This window comes from Eschrichtius robustus, chromosome 5 (assembly GCF_028021215.1).
Source record: "Eschrichtius robustus isolate mEscRob2 chromosome 5, mEscRob2.pri, whole genome shotgun sequence".
Taxonomy (NCBI): domain Eukaryota; kingdom Metazoa; phylum Chordata; class Mammalia; order Artiodactyla; family Eschrichtiidae; genus Eschrichtius; species Eschrichtius robustus.
The window spans coordinates 11702312-11726001 of record NC_090828.1 but is presented as its reverse complement, the minus strand read 5'-3'; the positions used below and the strand labels follow the sequence as shown (position 1 = coordinate 11726001).

Here is a 23690-nt window from a genome sequence, read left to right as displayed (position 1 = left end):
ACGAGGAAGAAGCTGGAAAGGACCTGCGATTGGAGGAAGTTTCAGGTCATCAGAGGTCAAGGGTAGGCTGGTCCCCGTGAGTCTCAACCTGGGTCACGATGTACTGAAAGGTCATCATCAGTTAACTGTGGACCGTATTCCACATCATTGTTTCTGACAACACGTTACAGATATTTTCAAATAGTTTTCATATGTAGGTATATATGCAGATTCAAGATTTTTATCCTGTGTTAATATCTCTTCCAGTAGAATTCTGGAATGCCCTCTTGAGTAGGTAAGAAAGGAGGTTGATTATAGCTGGGACACCGGGAATTGCCTACAACCCACAGCCTGGTTTCCCTGTGCCTCTAGTCTGGGTGGGAACAGGGGAGCACGCAATGATGCAAACGTCCTTTGAAGGGAGTGATGTGGAAGAAACCTGGAGAACAACAGCCACTTCTTCCAGACCTTGTAGATAAGATTCTTGACTCAGATATGGCCCTCCAGGAAGATAATCAAAAGTAGTATCCCTTTCATGTTAACTTGGTTTGTACATTTCATAGAAATAACATCAATTTTAGCATAGATTTGTTTAACTGTGCATTTAGGTTTGTAAGTATACCTAACATGTAAATACTTCTGATTAATGTGCTCATAATTTGTAACTGTCTTTCAACCTAGGGGTGGAAAGGAGACATGGGCCCTCCAGGATTTCGTGGTCCAGTAAGTGTAATTAAAGACCATTTTAATCTCATGTTTGATCAAGTCTTTCAAAATATCAAGGAAATTTTGAATCAGTGTCTCTTATTGACTGCTATGATAGAGATTATAGTATTTACCTTTTTATCAAACCGGGGCAAAAAAAATAGCTGTTGTCATTATTTGTCCATTTGATAATGGACAAGTATTTTTATTTGGTCCTACTTGGTCCCTGGAATGCACTGGCAATGCCCATCCTGGGCTGTAGAGAAGAAAACCTTAGTCTAATCAGGCCTGGCCCAAGGTAAGTAATCCCTTGCCCTTAAGTAGGGTAGGAAGGCAGCAGAGGAGGACAGCTTGGGCACCGGGGTGGCCTTCTCCAGCTGGGCCCCATTAAGACAGCCCTGCACTGGGAGGCAGCAGAAGCTCAGCCCTGGGTTTAATACAGGACCAGCAAAAACCAATGACCCCAGCCCAAGCTCCTTAGTGGCAGGCTGTTTCCCCTCCCCGGCGTGGACATGGATTTGATGTCTGTCAGCTCCTCACTGCAGGGTGGCTACATTTTATATAGTGACTCTGTAGCTTAAGGAGATGAGTGAAAAAGACCCAGGCTCTGAGTTCTGGTATCTTCCTTTCCTGCCTCCAAAGACAGTGGTTCTCACATTCAGTGTGACTGTGCAGGTGTGACAGAAAGCTCCTCCATGGTGGCAAAGGAGTCACTGGGGGCGTGTGTGTGTGTGTTATTACAAACGCAGTTCTCAGACCCTTCAGGCTAAGTAAGTCAACTCGGTAACCGGAGGAGGGTCCCAGAAATCAGCCTCTTTACACTACAAGCAAATGATTCAGATGGCAAGTAATCCCAAGATACTTTTAAGGGGTTGCTGGGAAAATAAAAGAGGCTATTTTGTGAAGGTACTTACTTGGAAGGTACTCACATGTCTTTATGGATTTTATGATGGAGGAGATTATTACATTATTAGTACTATTATTAGTAGTAATTCTTTTTTGTGATTTTATACTGCTTAACCACAAAGCTCTAGTTACCTATTCCTTAAGTCAATGAACTAATTGGCCCCATGCAGCGTATGAAAAAACTAAGTTTTTAAAAAACTTTTATATTTCAATCTTCTTTCTATCTTCTTTTCTCATGCTCAATTCCACCTAACTCTGCAGCTTCTGCTAACTTCAGAGGAAGTTCTGCTTTGGAAGTAGATGGTTAAGGAGACCAGCAGTAGGTCCACTGATCACTTCAGAAATATGTAATAGTCCTGAATCCTTGGACTGAGGAAACCTTTGTCTGAAGGTCAACAGTGTCCTGAAATTTAAAGAAACAATCAATAAAGTATTTTTGATGTGTAGGTCCCAATATACTTTGAAATGAATTTAGTCCTCAGGACAAGCATTTTTAAAAAGTGAAATAGAATAGAATAAAAACTATCAGAGTTGATCATATGTTGTAAGAAGTCACTATTTTGTGAAACTTTAATTTCTGTATACATATTCACACATATATAGATATGTATATGTATATTTAAATGTGTGTATGTGATTTGGGCCACATCATAAAATGTATTTCTAATTGAAAGCCCATGACATATATGATATCATGATACCAGATTAACTTTTATTTTTAAATGTATCCATCCCATATACTTAACTGCCATATCCTTCTAACACATAAACCTATGAATTCAGGAAAAATAAGGAAAATATCATTTTAGCCAAAAAAGAAGAAATTGAAGTAATTGCATTTGGCGAGCTGTCCATAAATAGCTCTTTTTTCTTTATTAATTTCTTTTTCCTTTAAGACAGAATATTATGATGCATACCAGGAAAAGGGAGATGAAGGAATTCCAGGCCCACCAGGGCCCAAGGGAGCTCCTGGCCCACAGGGTGAGAATAAATTTCTTCCTAAAGCATTTTCTGATCATTCCATGTCTTTCTTTCAAGGCAAAATGTATAGCATGTGCTTACAGACCCAGAGTTGGCAAGAGGAGAAGGGAGGTCTCCTAATGTTCATAGGTGGTGATATTTTTTGGTGTTTCCTAATTTTCATATTTTCATAAGAAAATTCCATAGGTGGTATACAGTAGAAGGTAACTGAATTATCTTTATGTAGGAAAGCATAACGTTCAAGTCTGGTAGGAAGACACAAACGTGGCTGGAGAGCAGGAGGAGGGAGTGTCCGAAACCAGCAATCTCAGTGGGATACGAAAGAGAAAATGGAGCCCCTGAAGAGCTATAATTTGAGCAAATCCACACAAATAGTGACAAGAAGGAACTGAAGTCCTGGTTTTCTGACTTCCAGCACCATGAATTAAAGTCACATTTACTTATGTTCTATCCCCTTTGATAGATTGCAAAAATCTTGGCTAATAGCTCTTATCTCCTACTACACATTAAAATCCCCAGAAACTGCTAAATAAGACCCATGTCCAGGTCCCATCTCTGTGATTCTGATTTAATTGCCTGGAGGAGGGCCCTGGATACTGGCAGATCGTAAAAGCTCCCCAGATTAATTCTAATGTGCAACAGGATTAAGAACCACTGATCTAGGAAAATTATTGATATAAATAAGATTTCAAAGAAGAATTTTACTTAAGAGAGGTAAAAGTCTCAGTGTACTTAAACAAATGGACAGGTAAGTATTAGACATAGATTTTTAAAACTCTGATATGCTTACTATAAATCACTCATATACATCAAAGAATTAGAGCCCTACGCAGTGTTACAGCTACAAGCGATCTGAGGTGGATCCAGACCAAACTCATATTCTTGACAATTCCAGCTATTTGATATTCTGGCATCTGAATCATCCCAGCAAAATACCAAACACAGAGCAGACTCTTAGGAAGTGTCTTGTTGAATTATTTGAAGATGATAAAGTAGCATGATTTACTTTTTTAAAAAAATTGAAGTATAGTTGATTTACAATATCATATTGGTTTCAGGTGTACAACATAGTGATTCAATATTTTTGTAGATTAAACTCCATGTAAAGTTATTACAAAAAATGGCCATATTTCTCTCTGCTGTACCATATATCCTTGCTGCTTATTTATTTTATACATAGTAGTTCATGTCCCTTATCCCCTACCCCTGTCTCTCTTCCCTCCCCCCTTTTGAGTGCTAGACATCTAAGATGAACTTAGTTTCTTCTTTACAGTTTGTTTAAATGAGGGAAGTTTTCTCATATTTACCTATGTGAGAGTGGAGAAAAAGTATGAAAAATGTATTATTATATTATTATTATATTGTCATCCAAGATTTCAATAACGGGGGGAGGGGATATTTACATCTTTGTAAACAATTAATTGCTATTATGTATTCACAGGTCCCAGTGGTCCCCCCGGAGCCCCTGGAAGTCCTGGTACGTACATGTTTCTCGGGATAGCAATACAAATGCTATTAAACGGAGAACACACTGCCCTCTAGTGAGTCTGCAGTACTTACATAAGACAAATGTTTCATTAATTGATATACAAGTGTTTCCAACTTCTTAATCATTACCTTTGTGACCTGCAGGGGAAAAGGGAGTGGAAACTGACACAAAGTATTATAGAAATGCTCTTTTTTACTTCTCAGTAGTTTTAACTAAGTGTAAGACAGTAACTTCAGTGTAAGGAGCAGAAAGCTTGAAACTCAGAAGAGGCACAGAGATATAAAAACAATAATTTTATGGCAACTAGGCTGCTTAAAATGATAGTTTTCATAGTGTATCACAAGTTGCCTAAAGACACATAAATTACAGCTTTTGTGTAAAGTTTTAATTTTTAACATATATTGTTTGTGGTACATAGACAATTCTGTGAAGTGGAAAAATATCCGTGAGTCATTAGAGTGGTTGCCTCTTGAGAGAGGAAGAAGAATAGCATCCAGGATGGTTAAAGATTAACCACAGTAGCCTCAGTTATAACTGTCGTACTGTAATGTGTCATTTTGTAAAGGAGACAAAACTAAGAACAAAATAGCAAAGATTTGGTAAGCCCTGCCACTGATTATATTTTTCTCTGTACTATGCTGTATATTTAAGCTATTTCATAATTTTGAAAATGAATTAAAATTAAACAGATTGAAGAACTACATGTATATTATAATCCTATTGCAAAAGAAAAAGATAAATGGATAAATATTATGTGTACTTGCATATGCATGGGAAAATATATACCAAACTCTTAACAGCAGGTATTTCTTGAAGTTGAAATGATGCAAAAGGGGATTTTAAAGGTCTGACCAAATATTAAGAAAGACTTCCTTCCAAGTAATGAATAGGATGGTTTAAAAAGCCAGCAAGTGAAAATTAAAAACTCTAAAACAGATGTCAATCCGAAGGATTATTAGCCTTTAAGCCAAAATCTTCATGCTCAATAATCAGAAATAATCGGATATTACCCCCACTGGTTTCTCAGCAGAGATTCTTAACTATGAGGCAGAGATTTGAGACTGCCCTTCTCACATCCGGGTCACTTTAGGAGGGACAGAGGAAGGGGGTTTTGTATCACCTGGCATGGCTTCTCCCCCAGGAGATGCCTGCCTCCCTCAGGGTACCCTTTAATATAACTAAGATGATTGGCAAGATTAAAGTCCAATTACAATTTTCTCTCTTTCTCATTTGAGACACTGAAAGATAGGCATCTTCTAGTCTCTAATACAAAAAATTTATAAAATAACATATACTGAAGAATTTCTCCTGAAGTCCTTTTGAATCAAGAGACTACAGTGCTGGGGCTTCCCTTGTGGCGCAGTGGTTGAGAATCTGCCTGCCAATGCAGGGGACATGGGTTCGAGCCCTGGTCTGGGAAGATCCCACATGCCGCGGAGCAACTGAGCCCGTGAGCCACAACTACTGAGCCTGCGCGTCTGGAGCCTGTGCTCCGCAACAAGAGAGGCTGCGATAGTGAGAGGCCCGCGCACCGCGATGAAGAGTGGCCCCCGCTTGCCACAACTAGAGAAAGCCCTGGCACAGAAACGAAGACCCAACACAGCCAAAAATAAATTAAAAAAAAAAAAAAAGAGAGACTACAGTGCATCCCAACCTCTGTTTCAACCCCTTGTAATAAGTCACATAAATTACCTTGTTGGAATGGAATGTCTGAGCTCTGCTGTATTGTGATAGTTTAACAAGGCCACAGATAAGGGACATAAGATAATTCACTTTTATATGCTCTATATACTTTTCAATTGTACAACTTTTATAAGAATATGTCACTTTTTGCAATTGAAAAACAAACATATTCATCAGGGAAACATTTAAAAAACAATAAATGATTATTTTCTCCAAGGGTCATCAAGGCCTGGCCTCCAAGGAGCCCCTGGAGTACCAGGAGTAAAAGGAAGTAAAGGGGAGCGAGGACCCCCAGGAAAGAACGCAGCGGGGCTTCCTGGGTCCCCTGGCTATCCTGGTTCACCAGGCCCTACAGGGTTGCCAGGACCTCCAGGACCACCAGGTAAAGATGCCCTTTTGCGTACGTTGCCCGGTGACAGCGATGTGCCCATCGGGGGCGATGAACCTTACACGCAGCTTGGCCATCAGTGTGGACCGTAGGAGTTCTCTTTCCACTGGAGTTTCATTTTGTTAGCTATCTGTGGAAGCAGCTACGGTGGCAGGGCTACTTTGCAAGCTCAGCCCAGTGTTAGCCTGAGTTCCCACAGAGGGTGGAGCAGGAGGCAGGGACAAGGGGAGGGAAGCAGGGAAGAAAGCACCATTATCAAGTTGGCCTAGGCCAAGTGTAACTGCTCATTCAGTCCCTGGAGACTATCTTCCAAGAAGCTGTATAACTTTGTCTCAGGATAATCTTTCCTGCGGGGGACAAAGAGGCAAGAATTTCCCCACCAGCCGCTATTTAGTATGGGTCAAAGTTGTGCCCCATAGGACGGGACTAACACCCTACCATCCCCACCCACATCCCCCCACAGACACACACTTCCAGGCTGTGTTGGCATGGCTCCTGGGGCATCCCGTGGCTTGTCATCAGCAGGGAAGCCCCAGGACAGGAGGCTAGAGGTGTGCAACATGGACCAAGGCAAGATGCTGCCAGGCAAAGTGGGTCAGAAACCACAGAGCTGCAGCCCAGAGTCTCTGAAGCGGTACCTGGAAGTTCTGATGAAGTTATCCTTTTCTCTCCATCCCCTGATAGAGCCACTTAGCATTCTGTGTGTGGCTGATAGGTATATAGAACCTCAGGAACATACAGATCGCTCTATATATTTTAAAATGCCTTTCCTGGCAGGTTCCTGGGAGGTCTTGTGTTTTATACCCAACCCTCCTACTAGCCTTAAGAATCTTCCATGGGTCAGTGATCTTTTTAAGAAAGGAAGAAACATTATTTATAGACAATATAATTATAAACATAGAAAATGAAAAAGAATAGTCTGGAAAACTCTTAGTATTAATAAAATAATTCAGTTAAGTGTCTAGTTATATGAGCAATATTAAAAATAGAGGGAGTTCCCTGGTGTTCTAGTAGGTAGGATTCAGCACTTTCACTGCTGTGGCCCGGGTTCAATCCCTGGTCAGGGAACTAAGATCCCAGAAGCAGCGCATCACGGCCTAAATAAATAAATAAATAAATAAAAATGAATAAAAGCTTTCCTTTAGGCTAACAACAGTCTAAGAAATTATCCTATTAATAGGAGACAATGTCTAAGAACAAGCTGTTAAGCTATGGAGTGGATCTATGTGGAAAACTAAGCAAAACAAAACTCAACAAAAATACTTTATATCAGGGATTTGAACAACTTCTAGTCCTCCAAGTCTTTTTCCAGGTGTAGGTTTTGTGTCCGCATTTTATTGATGACAAGCCTGATATGCGCAGCTCATGAAGCTCAGGAACGTTCAAATCAGGATCTGGCCCACAGGGCACCTGCAATTTAGCAGCTCCCTCTCCAAAGGCACCATGCTCCCTCGCCCTTCAGAGACTGTTCTTGTTTCTTACCCTTTCTTCTCTAAGCAACACCTATCTGTCCTTCCTTTTGGAGCTTCAGAGTCCTGCCAAAAGGTTTCACTGAGCCCACCTACCTCTTATAACACTCAAGTTTATCCTGATCATAGAATTTTCCACATTGCTTGTCTGAGTCAGTTTCCCCTATAAGACTCAAAGCTCATTGAGGTCAGGGAGTGTCTCATTTACTCTTTGAATCCCAGCATACAGCATGGGGGCTGGAACATTGGAGGTACTCAAACATTTGTTGAATTAAATATGAAATGAATATGAAAATGTGTAAGTATCTACAAATGTATAAATGTAAAAGTATACCTGAGTCTACATTAAGTATAAAAGTGCCATAATATTTTACTTTTTTTTCTATTTTTTAAATTCAGTTTGTTTTATTGAAGTATAATTGATATACAACATTATATTAGTTTCAGGGGTACAACATATTGATTCAATATTTGTATATATTATGAAATGATCATGACAGTGTCTAGTCAGTGTCTGTCACCATACGTAGTTACAACTTTTCTCTTGTGATGAGAACTTCTAAGACATATTCTCTTAGCAACTTTGAAATATGCAATACAGTATTATTAACTATAGTTACCACGCTGTATATTTCATCCCTATGATGTATTTGTTTTATAAGTGGAAGTAGATTTTACTGTTCAGAGATAACTACCCATTCAACTTAAAGACACAGATAACTGGATCACAAAATAAGCATTCTTTTCATAATGGAACAGACATAATATAACACATACATATTCCATCCAAATTAAATGTTTCCACTGTTACCTGTTGCTCTGAAATTTGGGGAAGCTATAGGTACTGTTTGTACATATTTAGTTTCATCAGCATTGCCTTCAACCTATATTGGAAATGGCAAGACCAAAAATTAGATCATAGAACACAGCAATTTGAGAGAATTAACTATTGACTGTACCATTATAATAGCAGATGTATCTGGAAGACTGGGAACAGCTTTCTTGAAAAGCTGCTTTAAGAATGACAAACTCTACCATATGATCCAATAATCCCACTCCTGGGCATATATCCAGAAAAGATGAAAACTCTAATTCGAAAAGATATATGCACCCCAATGTTCATAGCAGCCCTATTTACAATAGCCAAGACAAGGAAGCAACCTAAATGTCCATTGACAGATGAATGGATAAAGAAGATATGGTATATATATACATATATATATATATATATATATATATATATATATATATATATATATATATATATATATATATATATATATAATGGAATATTACTCAGCCATAAAAAATAATTCAATAATGCCATTTGCAGCAATATGGATGGACCTAGAGATCATCATACAAGTGAAGTAAGTCAGACAGAGAAAGACAAATATCATATGATATCACTTATATGTGGAATCTAAAAAAATGATACAAATGAACTTATTTATAAAACAGAAATAGACTCACAGACATAGAAAACAAACTTACAGTTACCAAAGGGGAAAGGAGGGGGTAAGGGATGAATTGGGAATTTGGGATTCACAGATACACACTACCATATATAAAACAGATAAACAACAAGGACCTACTGTATAGCACAGGGAACTATATTCAATATCTTGTAATAACTTATAATGGAAAAGAATCTGAAGAATATATTTATACATATATATGTAAAACTGAATCACTTTGCTATACACCTGAAACATTGTAAATCACCTATACTTCAATAAAAAAATTTTTTTAAAAGAATGACAAACTCTGTTGATGTGAATAAGCAATGAGGAGAAAACAGATGATGCCCAAGTCAGAATCCATTTTTGCACTCCGTATAGATGAAACATCTACAATCTGTCAGGAAAATACAATGTATCGGAGATACACAGAAGAATGAGATCTGACCTTTTGCCTAAAGACGCTAAAGGGATAGTCTTGGAATAATTGAAAACAACTGAATAAGATAGCATGGGTTGATCATGCACCAATAAATACCATCTACTGAGCTTTCAAAGAACCACTGCTTCCTTATTAAAAATATCACATGTGTAACGTGAAAGGAAAAGCTGGTCAGTCTTTTCAGTTGCGGACAACCTTTCACAAGACTCAGCTTCCAAAACAGAGATGGGGAAATGCATATAAAATAAAGACATTACTAAAACACTTGCTAATTGAAGAAAATACTTAAAGAAATAAAAAACTAGCTTTGGTGTTTTCTCTTTGTAGGTGGTATTGTTTTTCGCAGAGGTCCACCTGGAGACGGTGGACTTCCAGGCCATACAGGGTCTCCAGGAATCCCAGGAGTTGATGGGCCCAAAGGTTGGTTCAATCAGTGATGTTTCTCTACTAGCGTAAGCCATTCTCATCATCTTTATTATCACTGATTTTATATTTCCCTGAGACAACAATGACCCCAAAATAGCAGACAGTCAGAGACGGCTTCTTTTCCAAAAGGATTACCTAATGGTATTTATTTATCTGGAAATGAATCATTTATTTAGCACCTGTGCAATAAATCATTGGCTCTTCCTAGAATGTGGGTTGTAGCCTGCACTCAAGGAGAGAAACACTGAAATAGTAAATATTTAATACTAGGCTCTTGGGATTTCCTCTCTCAGAACGCAAAAAATAAGCTCAGATAAAGTAAGCAGATATAATAGATGAATGATGTTTTTATTAATATGTACAATGTCCTAAATGATTTTCACTACATGAAAAAAATTTTTAGATGCAACAAATGATCGTGTGGTTGGAAAATATCTGTCCTTTCTAAGGACTCGGCATGGGTTTGTGAGTGATGCAAGTATGTTCTCATTGCAGGGGAGCCAGGCCTTTTGTGCACACAGTGTCCTTGTGTCCCGGGGCCTCCAGGCCCCCCAGGATTGCCGGGGTTAGATGGCGTAAAAGGATTCCCAGGTACAGACAATTTGCACACAAGTATCTTTTCAAGTACCGAAAGGGTCGATTCATCGGGCAGGAAAAAAAGGCATCAGACTGCTAGATGTCAGGATGTGGTTTATATGAATTTGGAGGGAGACTTTCAAAAACACACTGTGTTAACATAAAGTAAGCCAAAAATCCCATAAAAGCTGGCATTTCCCCTTATTCCGTCTTAGTTGCTGAACTCTAGCAAACCACTGTGCCATCCAGGAATTGTAAACTCACATTTCTACAGGGGACCAGCTGGTAACTCGGAGGAGTGAAGCAGCCATACCAAACACACACCACTTTTTCCCTCCATAGAGAAATAAGCCCCTGGGACTTCCCTGACAGTCCAGTGGTTAAGACTCTGGGCTTCCACTGCAGGGGGTGAGGGTTCGATCCCTGGTTGGGGAATTAAGGTCCTGCAGGCTGAGAGACGTGGCCAAAAAAAAAAAAAAGAAACTCTCTCCCATTCTTTTTTTCAAGAGACATGACCCTTCTCAGTCTAATTTTTCATGTCCCCCCTTTTGATATCATAATGGGCACATGCACTATTTCACATTATTCTTAACCGTACAAGCACGATAACAAAGTCCACCAATGGCCCCAGTGCCGGGGAAGATAAGGAGTGGTGAGGACCGCAGTAAACTGCAGGGGCTACGCAGTAAATGGGAAGGTGCCATCAGGCGCTCAACTCCAGCCTGTTGTTACTTGGCAGCCTTTTAGGCTCTGTGCTAATAAATCTTCCAATTTTTCATGGGAAGAATAAAATTGGGATTTTTTATCTGAAATCTCATGTTTTTAAAAAATATTAGCCGTCAACTTTTGAAGGAAAAAACATTTCATAGGCCAATATCCTGAGGACTAAATAAAGTATATGTCGCTTCCCTTGTCGACCTCTGTGCCAGACCAGGACTCTCCACCTCAGCACTGTTGCTCCAGGCTGTCTCTGCCTCTGCTCTCCTACCTTCCCCTTCCCTGGTCATAGAAATGACCATGGACAAAGCCTTGAAGTAGAAAAAGTCTCTATTTTATTAGTTGGGTTCCTCTGCCCCTGTGCCACTCTGCTGGCTACCCAGGGCCTTCACGTGGTATCACACACCATCTTGGTTCTGCTATTAGCACCTTGGTCTATAGACACCATCCTCAAATGATTTCTCATTAACTAATAAGAGCCCTCAAGTTACAGAGCCCTTGCTCAGTGCGCTAGGCATGGTTCTAGATGTCTTCTGTGCCTCCATCCCTTATTCCTCATGTCAACCCTAGAGCTAAGTGTTACATTAACCCCATTTAACAGGTGAGGAAGCTGAGGTATCAGATGACATAGCTAATAAGTGGTAGAGCCTGACTCCAGTCCAGACACTCTCTTCTGGAGACATGCTCCCGCCTTCTACACTGGCACCCCTTAATTGCTGTACCAGGCGCTGCCCTTTGAGCCAAGTTAATCCAAAGCTCTACCTTTGGAGCTAAGAGCTAAAAGCTCTACCTTTGGAGATAAGAGCATGTTTGCATGTTACCACCATCCAGTAGACATTTGCATTGACACAGGGTTTTCGGGGAGGCTTGGTCTCAGTCCAAAGAAGAAAGGCTCATGGTGGCAGCTACAAGCACTGTGGCCAGCCAGTAGAGGACATGCATTAGGACAGGGATCCTTTGTCACCCTCAAATCCTACCCACTTCTTCATGAAGGCCTTAGTTACTTTGCAGTCACTGCCCCCTGACTCCCTGAGACAAGCCTGACAGGAAAGGATGGGGCAAAGAACAGGGGGAAGTGTTTTTCATACAGCTCCTATTTGACGCCCAAGTCTCTGGGGGAAATGTTAAAACAAAAACTAAAAGGAAGGGAGGAAGGCAAAGAACAAAAGGAAAGCCATCGTAATTTTCCTGCATCCCCAGAGTGATCTCTGGCCCAAGGCTAGTGATGCAGGCGGGCAGCTCACTGCTGCTAACCAACCAGTCGCATTGCTGTATTTTCCTTGGTTTTCCTACATTTGAGGTACTACAAGTACAGCTCAAAGAGATGCATGAGCAGTAAAACTGTTTGGATTACTATACAAAAAATTCTCCTGGCTTAAATCTTGCAAAAAAAAAATCTGAATAAACATTTGTTAATAAACTGACCTGAGATCCATCCAAAAGATCCTCTACAGGGATCCTCTATACAGAGATATTTAAATAGAGGAAGTATAAAATAATACAGTAAAACGCAATTTGGCAACCGATATACAAATCCTCAGAAAGACTTGTACCTGTTTGGACCTGCAGTTACACTTTTAGCAATTAATTGTAAAGGAAATCATTGGATAAATGTGCAGAACTAAATATCCAGAGGTATTTATCATAGCATTGTTTACAACAACTAAAGTTGAATAAGACAATCTAAATGTCTAAAAATAGCTGTTAGCTGAATGAATGATGGTTCACCCATACAATAGGCTACCATGCAACCATTTAAAGGGAAGCTATAAGTCCATATTTATTGACATATGTACAGTATGATTCCAAAAAAGTGTATTATGAGTCCTATGCATTTATGGATGTAAAATTTTATGAGTAATGCACATGAAAATTTTAGCAAATACTGTCTTCTGGTGGTAGATTTATGCGTGATTTTTTTTTGAATTTTATTTTATTTTATTTTTATACAGCAGGTTCTTATTAGTTATCTATTTTATACATATTAGTGTATATATGTCAATTCCAGTCTCCCAATTCATCACACCACCACCACCCCCGTATGTGTGATTTTTATTCTCTTCTTTCTGTATAATTTTTTTTCACAATGAACACCCATTACTTTTATCATTAGAAGAAATAAATGTGTCTCCTTAAAATTATAAAGATAAGAATTTCAGGAAGCTAAAATTTAAGAGTTCTTGTTTTGAATGTTATCTCTTATTCCAGTTATTTACTCCCATTCTTACCTTGCACTGTGTGTTTTAATAAAGAAATTTTCTTTCTTCAGAAGAAAACATCCTATTTTCTTCACATACTGCATTACCCTGGCTATTTCAGAGTTTGTGTTCAATGTATACTTAATAATTTACTGCTTTCAGGAAGACAAGGGGCAGCTGGCATTAAAGGAATCCCAGGGTCCCCAGGAAGCGCTGGTCTTCCAGGATTTCCAGTAAGATTTCATGGTTTTAAAGCTTTATTTAGTTTCAATTTGGAAAATGGAGCACTCTGGAAATATGGTTGCACCCCATATAGGTTGTCAGTTTGGTGCCTGGCAAGGAGCACTTAATAGTAAAGCACTTAGTAGATACTTGTTGATTGAATGAATAAATGAATGATGTGCGAAAGAATAAGTGAATGAATTAATGAATTTATAATCATTTCAAATGGTATCAGAGACAAAGCTGATCAGTGGCTGCCTGGGGCTGCGGTTGGGAACAGGGATGGACTGCAAATAGATTTGAGGGAATTTGGAGGAGTGGTGGAAACATCTTAACACTGGATTGTGGTGATCGTGGCATGAATGTGTAAATTTACTAAAAATCATTGAATTGTATTCTTACAAAAGATTCATTTTATAATATGTAAATTATACATTAATAAAGTTGTTAAAAAATTAAAATCAGAAAGTTATACTTGGATAAGTATATTTAAATCAAATTATCCATAGATGCATATTGAAATTTACCAATATTCTAACATAATCTGAATTATGATGAAGGTTGTATCATATTGAATTATATTATTGTATATATATTGCATTGAATTACACTAATTGAATTTTTTTATAGTTTTGGAAGAAAAAATAAAGCCAAAAAGCTTGAAATTTTACTTGTGGGCCAAAGAAAGGGTCTGGAAAAAAATTCATGTTCATTAAAACTGAAAAGTTCTTATTGACATGTTTTAATATTGACACAAGAACTGTACCCAAATGCAAGGTGGACTCATTTTTGTACCACCCTAGGGATTCCCAGGTGCTCAGGGTCACCCAGGACTTAAAGGAGAAAAAGGTGAAGCATCTCAGCCAGAGAGACAAGTGGGTGCCCCAGGGGATCCAGGGCTCCGAGGACATCCTGGAAGAAAGGGCTTGGATGGAATTCCTGGAACTCCGGGAGTAAAAGGATTACCAGGACCTAAGGGAGAACCGGTTGGTATCTAGCAACTTTTTTCAAATTACCCTCCCTCTGAATGAAGGGCTCTAAAGTTAAGACATCAGATGATTTCTTTTCAAAAAATTGTTGGCCATTCAGCACAGTTCATCCCTCTAACTGCAGGATGAGGCATCTTCAAAAGAGCCGTAATAACCCGAACAAATATTTATAGTATTTTGACAAAATAAATAGCACTCCATGGTTTTTTTAGCCCATGGAAAATTCTACATTGATAATGACCTCGTTTCATACACAAGTTACAATTCCACATTTGTATCAAATGAGTTTATAGGGAAGTTCAGAAAATGATTAATAATGGAAAGTTTTAGTCAACATTTTGGGGACAATGTTCTTTTAAGTAAAAATAAATGCATAAGAGGACAGAATATTTAGGGTTTTGTCATTTGGGTAAACGTTTTGTCATTTACCATATTTAAGTTTGTATAATTCTGTCTCTTTTCATGGGATGGAATCTCTCACATGTTCAAGTGAGAGGTTCCTACCAGGATGTTTTTTTTTTTTTTAACATCTTTATTGGAGTATAATTGCTTTACAATGGTGTGTTAGTTTCTGCTTTATAACACAGGGAATCAGCTATACATATACATATATCCTCATATCTCCTCCCTCTTGCGACTCCCTCCCACCCTCCCTATCCCACCCCTCCAGGTGGTCACAAAGCACCGAGCTGATCTCCCTGTGCAATGCGGCTGCTTCCCACTAGCTATCTAGTTTACATTTGGTAGTATATATAAGTCCATGCCACTCTCTCACTTCGTCCCCAGAATCTATTTTTAAATGTCATAGAGGCAGAGGCCGAGAACCTATCGCATGTATCTGAGAAGTTTGCAAGGCATGCTGCCCAGCCTGTTTTATGAAATACCAGTTTCTCCCAGGGTTAATCAGTGTCGTCCAATACAAAGGGTTTCACCTCAAGCAGAGTACCTTGTCAAACAAATTTAAAGATTCATTCACAGACCCTTTAATATGAGAATATGAGTAGTGACTCCCCAGGTTGTGGATATGATATGCAGACTTTCCTAAACCTTTTAACTACAAAACGCTTTTTGAGTGGAAGCAGCTAGCAGGGCCAATGTTTCAGACTCTCTTTGGCAAACTGTCAGCTGCCCCTCCAGAGTGGCAGTTATGCTTAAAGAGGGCTGGAGTCTGGAACGCTTTTGGTCTAGTATCAAGACAGTTCACGTGATGCTCCCATTTGCATCGCCCTAATTTTTTTTATTAGTTCTGGTAAAGAAGTCCCAGAAAGTAAGAGAAAATCAAGGAACTGATTTGAGTCTTACACCCTGCAATTATAAAAGAAGGATTAGTCAGTCCCCCATTGACACTGAACAATGAAAAATCCAGTCAAATTTATTATTTGGGGCCATGTTGGAGAAGAAGGGGAACTTCGATTATTTTGTCAAATTCAGCTTCTTTAAAATAACTCATTTTCAAAGTGACAGACTATGAAATTAATAACAAAAAAAGATATTTTATAAGAAAAAAATTACTATAGATAGAATATCTCCTTTTTAATGAAAATACCTGGTGAAAAACCAATCAAATTAAAGTTTGCTCTACTGGTTTTATTTTAGAAATGTGCCAGTAACATGAATGTCACCTCTAATGCCATTTGAGTTGTTGGCCAATTTGAGCTAAGTTTTTGGGGCTGTTGTCATGTGTGGCATCCCATTGTAGGACACCTCAAGTGGGACTCAACAGAGTTAATGAAATGTTGCTGGATTCCAAAGGGCAAAACAACAGACATCATTCAGTGCTCTTATTTTAGGAACAATGCCCTTCAGGTAACAACTGCTTTTTAATTCAAGATCTTCTCCATGACAACCTAACTGGTATTCATATTCATGGTGAGGTTAGCCTGTGTAAAGGGATACTGGATGAATCACTATCCAAACATATTTCTATTGATACAGGCTCTGAGTGGGGAGAAGGGGGACCAGGGTCTTCCAGGGGATCCTGGCATCCCTGGGTCCCCAGGACCTGCAGGACCGGCTGGACCATCCGACTATGGACCTTGGGGAGAGCCTGGTCCAAAGGGCACCCAAGGACTTCCTGGAGCCCCTGGACCACCTGGAGAAGCCGGTTGGTTAGTTTTCTTTCCAGTCCTGTTTTCCTGTGGAGTGGGTTGATGGTTCCTAGCGCTAGTGAAACTCCCTCAAGACTAATGAACGTATAGAAACATGCTTCTAGTAAATAGACGATGTCAACTTGTAGACACTGGGAAATAACATGTAGGATATGGTAGAGATAATCCTCTTTTCCCCTGTTACTGAGCAGTACAGCTGAAATTTCCTAGGAATCGTCTATATCCATTACTGATATAAATACACGGAGTGAATAGATCCTAAGAGATGAGTGGAAGTTAGTTACCATAAACAAAGGGAAGGCAAAAACCTATAGGATTGATCTTGAGAAGCCTCTTCCTGGGCCCAGGGCCCACTCACGTTATTGCAAATTTATTCTTTTTGATTCATAACCTCATAAATGGTTTCTAAATAAAACTTCAAAATATCTAAGACAAATGAAGAAAAGCTGTCTTGATAATAAAGTCCCGTTAATTTGGGGATCCACGTATACTGAACGTAGTTGCGGGATTCAGGAGGGATCTGATCCTCAATGTTTATCCGTGGTGGAGAACATGGCGAAAGAAGAGAATTTCACGTTACTGACAGTGTTAAACAAATAATGCTACCATGGTCGTTTTTTACTTCTAAAATCACTTTGGAGACCCAAAAAACCACTGGTCTCCAAATCTTTTTATAGCATCCCTCACCAGGAATAAAATTTTGAGTGCAGTATCCCCAGTAGTATTCACATACAGGTGACCCTCAAATAACACGGGAGTTAGGACGGGCAACCCTCTACGTGTATAACTTAGAGTCAGCCCTCCTATGTGTGGTTCCTCCGTATCTGTAGTTCATGTAGTACTCTAGCATTTACTATTGAAAAAATCCACAAATGAGTGAACCCTCGTGGTTCAAACTCGTGTTGTTCAAGGGTCACCAGTATATTATAAATTGTATGCATGCATTTCTGTCCACACGCATATGTAAAGCTTATTTTGTGATTATTCATACATGTGTATTTTTTTCTGCACCTTACCTTTGAGGCTGCTCTTCTAATCCAGGGATTGGCAAACCATGGCAGACCGCAGTCTCAATCCAGCCCACCTCCTACTCATGTATAGTTCCCAAGCTAAGAATGGTTTTTATATTTTTAAATGATTGGAAAAAAAAACTTTTGAATAATATTTTGTGACAGGTAAAAATTATATAAAATTCAAGTTTCAGTGTCTGTATAGTTGTATTGGCACACAGCTATGCTCATTTATTTACAGATTGTTCCTGGCTACTCTCACACTAGGATAACAGAGTTGAGTGATTGCAGCGGAGAACCACCTGGGCCATAAAGTCTAAATTATTTACTATCTGGTCCTTTACTAAAAAAGTTTACTCAACCCTCTTCTAATCCATCTTCAAATCTTCTTCTGTTCTTTCTAAATGTGAATTTTTAGTGAAGGACTCCACTGTCATAAAATATATTATTACCAAATTTTCCCCATCACATTACTGTAAACTTATTCTTTCTATAAATATATGAATATATGGGCAATACTGATCACTAACATGTTTTTAATATTGGCCACTGTGGTCAGAATGTTATCTCAAATCTTTACCAGTGAGGCGGGCATTATTTTCTCGACACATGAGGAACTTAGGTTAAAAAACATGCCCAAGCTCACAGACCTTACAAAGAGTAGGGCCAAGATTCAAGCCCAGATCAACTTGTTAGGCCTCACTTCATGTTTTGTCCAATAAACCATACTGCCTTCCTGTGAAAACTAGTCACCCAATAAATAAATATCCTACTAGTATTCACTAGCAGTTAGGCTGAATTCCATATTATCAATATTTTTAAAAATAAGCTCTCTTTTAATAGACCAGCATTTTGGGCTCTTAATTAAAACAAGGCTTAGACAATAGTAGATGCTTATATATATTTGTCAGTGGAATTTCTATGAGCTGGTCATCTTTAAGCCAGTTTGGAAGCCTATGGAAGCAGATTATTTTTTATATTCCTTAGGGTATGTTTATGAACCCCTTATAATTGTGTTTTTCCCTTCTGAAGAAAGAAAAGCTTCAATATGCACGCCAATCTTATGATGCAAATTTTCTTAAGGTCCTAAGGGAGAAATCGGTGTTTTGACACCAGTTCCAGGGCCCCCAGGACCTCCTGGGCCCCCAGGCCGTGCTGGCCCCCAAGGTCCACCTGGTGAGTATCCCTTTGCCACATCTGGTACATGGCATCAGAGGGCACCCTGACTCTCCTAGTTATAACTCTCCCATTATAAGGAAAGCATATAGCCACTCGCTCCAAAAAAGAGTGCAGGCCAGAAGGGACAAGCCAACAGACAGGAGACTTGCTGTTGTCCTTTGAGGTTATCCAGATTATTCCTGTTAATACTTCTGATTCCAAAACAGAATCTATACAATTACTTAAGAGGAATTGGAATGCAGAACAATCTTCATGGAGTTTTGGTGGAGGGGCAAGGAATGTGGGCTGGTGTTTAATCAGGACAGTTCCCACAGCTTCTTCATTTGAAAACTTAACTTCTTTGCCAACATCATCTAAAACTTAACTTTGCATTGATGGAGGGAGACATATAGTTCAAGATAGCGAGAATATTTCTTTTTAGGAGTTAAATTATATTTTCAAAATTATTTGCACCTCCTAATGATTAGCTCATTGCATAGAAATGGGGAGGAAGGTGGGGTTATTATTTCTTAATTTCCAAAAAGATCTGGGATGACCCAGAAACAAACATTTTGTTTTAAGGCAAGATAAAGGGAAGGTGCTGATGTAAATGTATGCATGTTTTTAAGGTATCCCTGGATCCACAGGAAAATGTGATCTGGGTCTTCCTGGGCCTGATGGTGAACCAGGAATTCCAGGAATCGGATTCCCTGGGCCTCCTGGACCTAAGGGTAAATTAAAAAAAAATTTTTAAACATAAGGTTCATTGTGGATAATTATAAAATATAAATACGTATAATGAATACTATAGGAAATATCCATTAAATCCTTTAAAATGATGTTTTCCACCAGTCTTAAATGGGAAAAAAACCTTACAATAATTTTAGCGAAAGAGGGAGAATTCACATTGATTTATGCAATCTCATGGCAGTCATATTTTTTTTTAATTTTTTTTTTTTGCAGTCATATTTTTTAAAGTACATAGAAAAAACCATAAGGAAATTCACTAAAATGGTAATAGTGATTCTTCTTGATTGTGGGATTATGAGGAATTTATTCTTCTTAGTAAATGCCTGTACTTTGTACATTTACACATTTCTTCACCTTATACATTTCTTTTATAACAAAAAAAAAAGAACTGTTAAATCACCGATAGCTGATCTCCCTATATACTCCCAAATAAATTACGGAAGTTATTTTCCTTTAGGGAAAAATGCTGTTTCTCATCGAAGCGGGAAAACACTCCAAAGAAATCCAGATGCTAAGAACTCAAACAGTAACCTGAGGTTCCCTGCTGACAAATACATCAGAGTCCTGTCCAGGATGACATATGAGTAATCTCAGTCCCTGGGATGTCCCATAGAACTTCAGATTTTATGATAATTTCATGTTTGTTTCAATGTTGTTTAAAGTGCTTATCCAAATATAATCCATTTTTTGGTGCTTCATCTCTTACATTAATATGTCAGCAATGTTTATCACCCATCAGTTCTGCCCAAATATAGGAATATTGATCTCAATTTATGAGTATTTGAAAATAGAAAACATAATCACATTTCTCACGTGGTCCCAAGAATGGCTTTGACTCCAGTTTCTTAGATTTCTTCCCAGTGATCTTGAAGTAATGCAACCTGGCCCATGTTTTAGCCAAGTGCTTCGTGTACCCTGCCTTGAGAAATTGCATCCTAGCTTGTAACCCTATGGATCTGCCTTCTGGAAGGAGACTGTAAACTATGGGAAACAGAACTAGCATAAGGGCTTCTTGAAAGTGGAGATTCAGAATTTCCCAGTTGAACCTAATGAATCCCATGAAATAACTGTGAATTTAAAATTGGTCAAATTGGTCAAACCAGGGACTTCCCTGGTCGTCCAGTGGGTAAGACTCTGTGCTTACAATGCAGGAGGCCCGGGGTCTATCCCTTGTCAGGGAACTAGATCCCACATGCATGCCGCAACTAAGAAGCCCACATGCCACAACTATGAGCCCACATGCCACAACGAAGATCCCACGTGCCGCAACTAAGACCCGACACAGCTAAAATAAATAAATAAATGAAATTGGTCAAATTAGGGGCACAAAGGAACTCTCTGAACGCAGCCTTGCTCTACCAGGCTTTCCTCTTTTGAACCACAGACCAGAGAAAAAGATGTGTGTTAACTCCTTTCTCAACTCTCCTATTATAAATGCATAAAAGAGAAGTTAATGTTCAGTGGCTGTTATAGAGCTTTAGGAAGTAATTCTCTTAAGCAACCCATGTGAAGAAAGGCTACCTATGTGGATGCTGGAGATGCTTTATATCTTGATCTGGGTCATGCTTGCATAGATATATAGACACATTTAAAAATTCATTTGGCTGTACACAGTATGCAAAATATACTTTTTAAAAAAGGCACCCAAATGGTCAATCGGTATCAGTGGTTTAAAGAATTGCTCAATCAAACTTTAGTGGTGCTAAACAACAAGAACGGAGAAGGTAACTTTTTAAACTGGGAACCAATGTAATCTTATTTGGAATTGACTTCTTTTAAGTGCTAATTGAGCGGTTGACATTCTCATCATTTAAACTTTCATAAAAATATCTAAGAGCTACTGTTCAGAATCTTTTAAGACCCGTCTTACAACCTTTGTTATTTTTTCTCTGTAGGAGACCAAGGTTTTCCAGGCACAAAAGGATCACCAGGCTGTCCTGGAGAAATGGGAAAGCCAGGGTTACCTGGAAAGCCAGGCCTCCCAGGAGTCAAGGTCTTTGAGAATTAAAATTCAGACTGATATTGGGGAGGGGAGGGGAGGGGCGATTACAGTCAGCCCGTTAGGATTCTCCTACCTGTCAGGATGCTTTGTGTGTAGAAATTGTCAATATATTTGTAGATGATGAAGATGCCGACTTTTTAAAAAGTTTCTCTGAACCATCACTCCCCTTTAGAAAGGAGAATAGAAGGTGTAAGAAGACCAGTTTGCCTCTCTATTTCTTCCTTAATCTTCAGAAACATTCAGAGTACTTAAAATGGGAAAACTCTAGAAACAGACTTGGATATCTATGAGAAAAACTATCAAAAGGAGAGACATCTAGACTGTTTACAGAAAATTCCACAGTCTTCTTAAAAAGTGGAGGCTATGAAGAATTACTAAGCACAGTTTTATTTAAAAAGTCAGCAACTACAATTGAAAAAGGAAAGTGGATGGAATGGTGGTGACTGTGCAAAAGGGACATAGAACCTCCATCACGGAGACGTTATTTTCAAGTAAATAGCCCTAAAGAGCGGTCAATAGTCAATAAGGATTTGAAAGCATGATACAGTAAAACTAACGTAAGTTCTGTGCTATAGGGAGAACCAGGACTAGCCATGCCTGGAGAACCAGGAGCACCAGGTTTGCCAGGAGAGAGAGGCAACTCTGGGGAAAATGGAGAAATCGGACTCCCTGGACTTCCAGGTCTCCCTGGAATTCCAGGAACTGGAGGGCTTGATGGACCACGAGGTAAAATAGCAAGTGTGATTACTTTTCTCCACTGTGAACTCAGCTAAAATGCTGCAAATTGAATGTGTAGGTGCTCTAGGGGTGAAGAACTCTTCTCAAACTTCTAGCTCAATAAATTGAACGTGCGAGGCTTAATTAACTTTCCATTCCATTGCTGCCCTACCTTTGTTCCCTCTTTCTTCCTTTCTTCCTTCTTTCCTTTTTAATGAGTGTCCTCTATATAAGACATATCAATGGTATTAAATATAAGTTCGATTCAGGGGGGAAAGTTATAAGAGAATGACTGGGATAGCAATACTAGGACCTTGGGTTTTGGCACCCGATTGTATTCTTGGACTCTATTTTGCAGGGGATCCAGGGCAGCCTGGACCACCGGGAGAAAGAGGCCCCCCAGGAAGGTGCAAAGAAAGTCTCAGTGGAGCTCAAGGACTTCCAGGCTTAAATGGATTGAAAGGGCAACCAGGTAGGGGGAGGCCCTTGAAACCAGTCACCAGGCGGGCAGATGACATGGGACTCCCGCTCTGAGTTTTGCTGCTTAACATGAGAACTATCCGGTAACAAGTCCTGTCCACTGTTCAATGGGAAAAGTGATTTCAGAAACAAAAACCTGTTGTCATGAATTTGTTGCAGTGAATACCAACTATAGAGTAAGAGACCTGAAGTTACTACATTAAAATTGGTTTGTGTCTTGTACGCAAGAAGATATGAAAAATGAAGATATATACAGATGTATATTTACATATATATACATATAAACTCTCAAATAAGTTTTATCTTTAATACTTTCATAGGTATATTAAAGTGGTAAATGTATCCTTATTATTGAAACAGAGTGAATGTATGCAAAGGTATAGGTTTACAAGTTACAAACTAAAATACATAGTTGGTTGCTTTACAAGCAACATAAAAGAAAGGGTATGAAAGTAAATCTAAATTATGAAGGCTAGGCGGTCATGGGAAACTTACTATCTTTTTGGCTCCTCTCAACCAGATCTGTGAACTGTTTCTGGGGAAAAAATCCTTTAGAACTCGCCTATTATACTTCTTATATGTTCACAAACAAAATTCTGGCCAAGATGTTAATTGTTGTAGTGGTGCTGTTATTGTTTCTAGAAGCATCTGGTGGCTTGCTGCCACGTGAGTGGCTCTGTATGAATTCTGCCGGTTAAAGACTGCGCCACGGTCAGAAGGTGCATTCCCAAGATGTGCCTGCAGGACTAGAAAATAAATCTAAATTCTACACTATCATTACTTCATGAATCATTGAAACACAGAATGTTAAATCCAGAAGGGATCTTAGAATTTT

General features: G+C 39.0%; 1 protein-coding gene across 2 annotated transcripts in view; it reads left to right on the top strand.

Moving 5' to 3' along the window:
* Positions 1-23690, top strand: part of COL4A3 (collagen type IV alpha 3 chain) — a 70193-nt gene that overhangs the window by 16216 nt on the left and 30287 nt on the right. For both annotated transcript variants that reach the window (XM_068544315.1, XM_068544314.1), the window contains 14 exons: positions 661-702; positions 2487-2571; positions 4013-4048; positions 5961-6125; positions 9830-9922; positions 10424-10519; positions 13582-13652; positions 14445-14627; positions 16566-16734; positions 18832-18924; positions 19536-19637; positions 21552-21649; positions 22234-22384; positions 22734-22847. In XM_068544315.1, the coding sequence (XP_068400416.1) occupies positions 661-702; positions 2487-2571; positions 4013-4048; positions 5961-6125; positions 9830-9922; positions 10424-10519; positions 13582-13652; positions 14445-14627; positions 16566-16734; positions 18832-18924; positions 19536-19637; positions 21552-21649; positions 22234-22384; positions 22734-22847 (1498 nt within the window). The remainder of the gene's footprint in view (positions 1-660; positions 703-2486; positions 2572-4012; positions 4049-5960; positions 6126-9829; positions 9923-10423; positions 10520-13581; positions 13653-14444; positions 14628-16565; positions 16735-18831; positions 18925-19535; positions 19638-21551; positions 21650-22233; positions 22385-22733; positions 22848-23690) is intronic.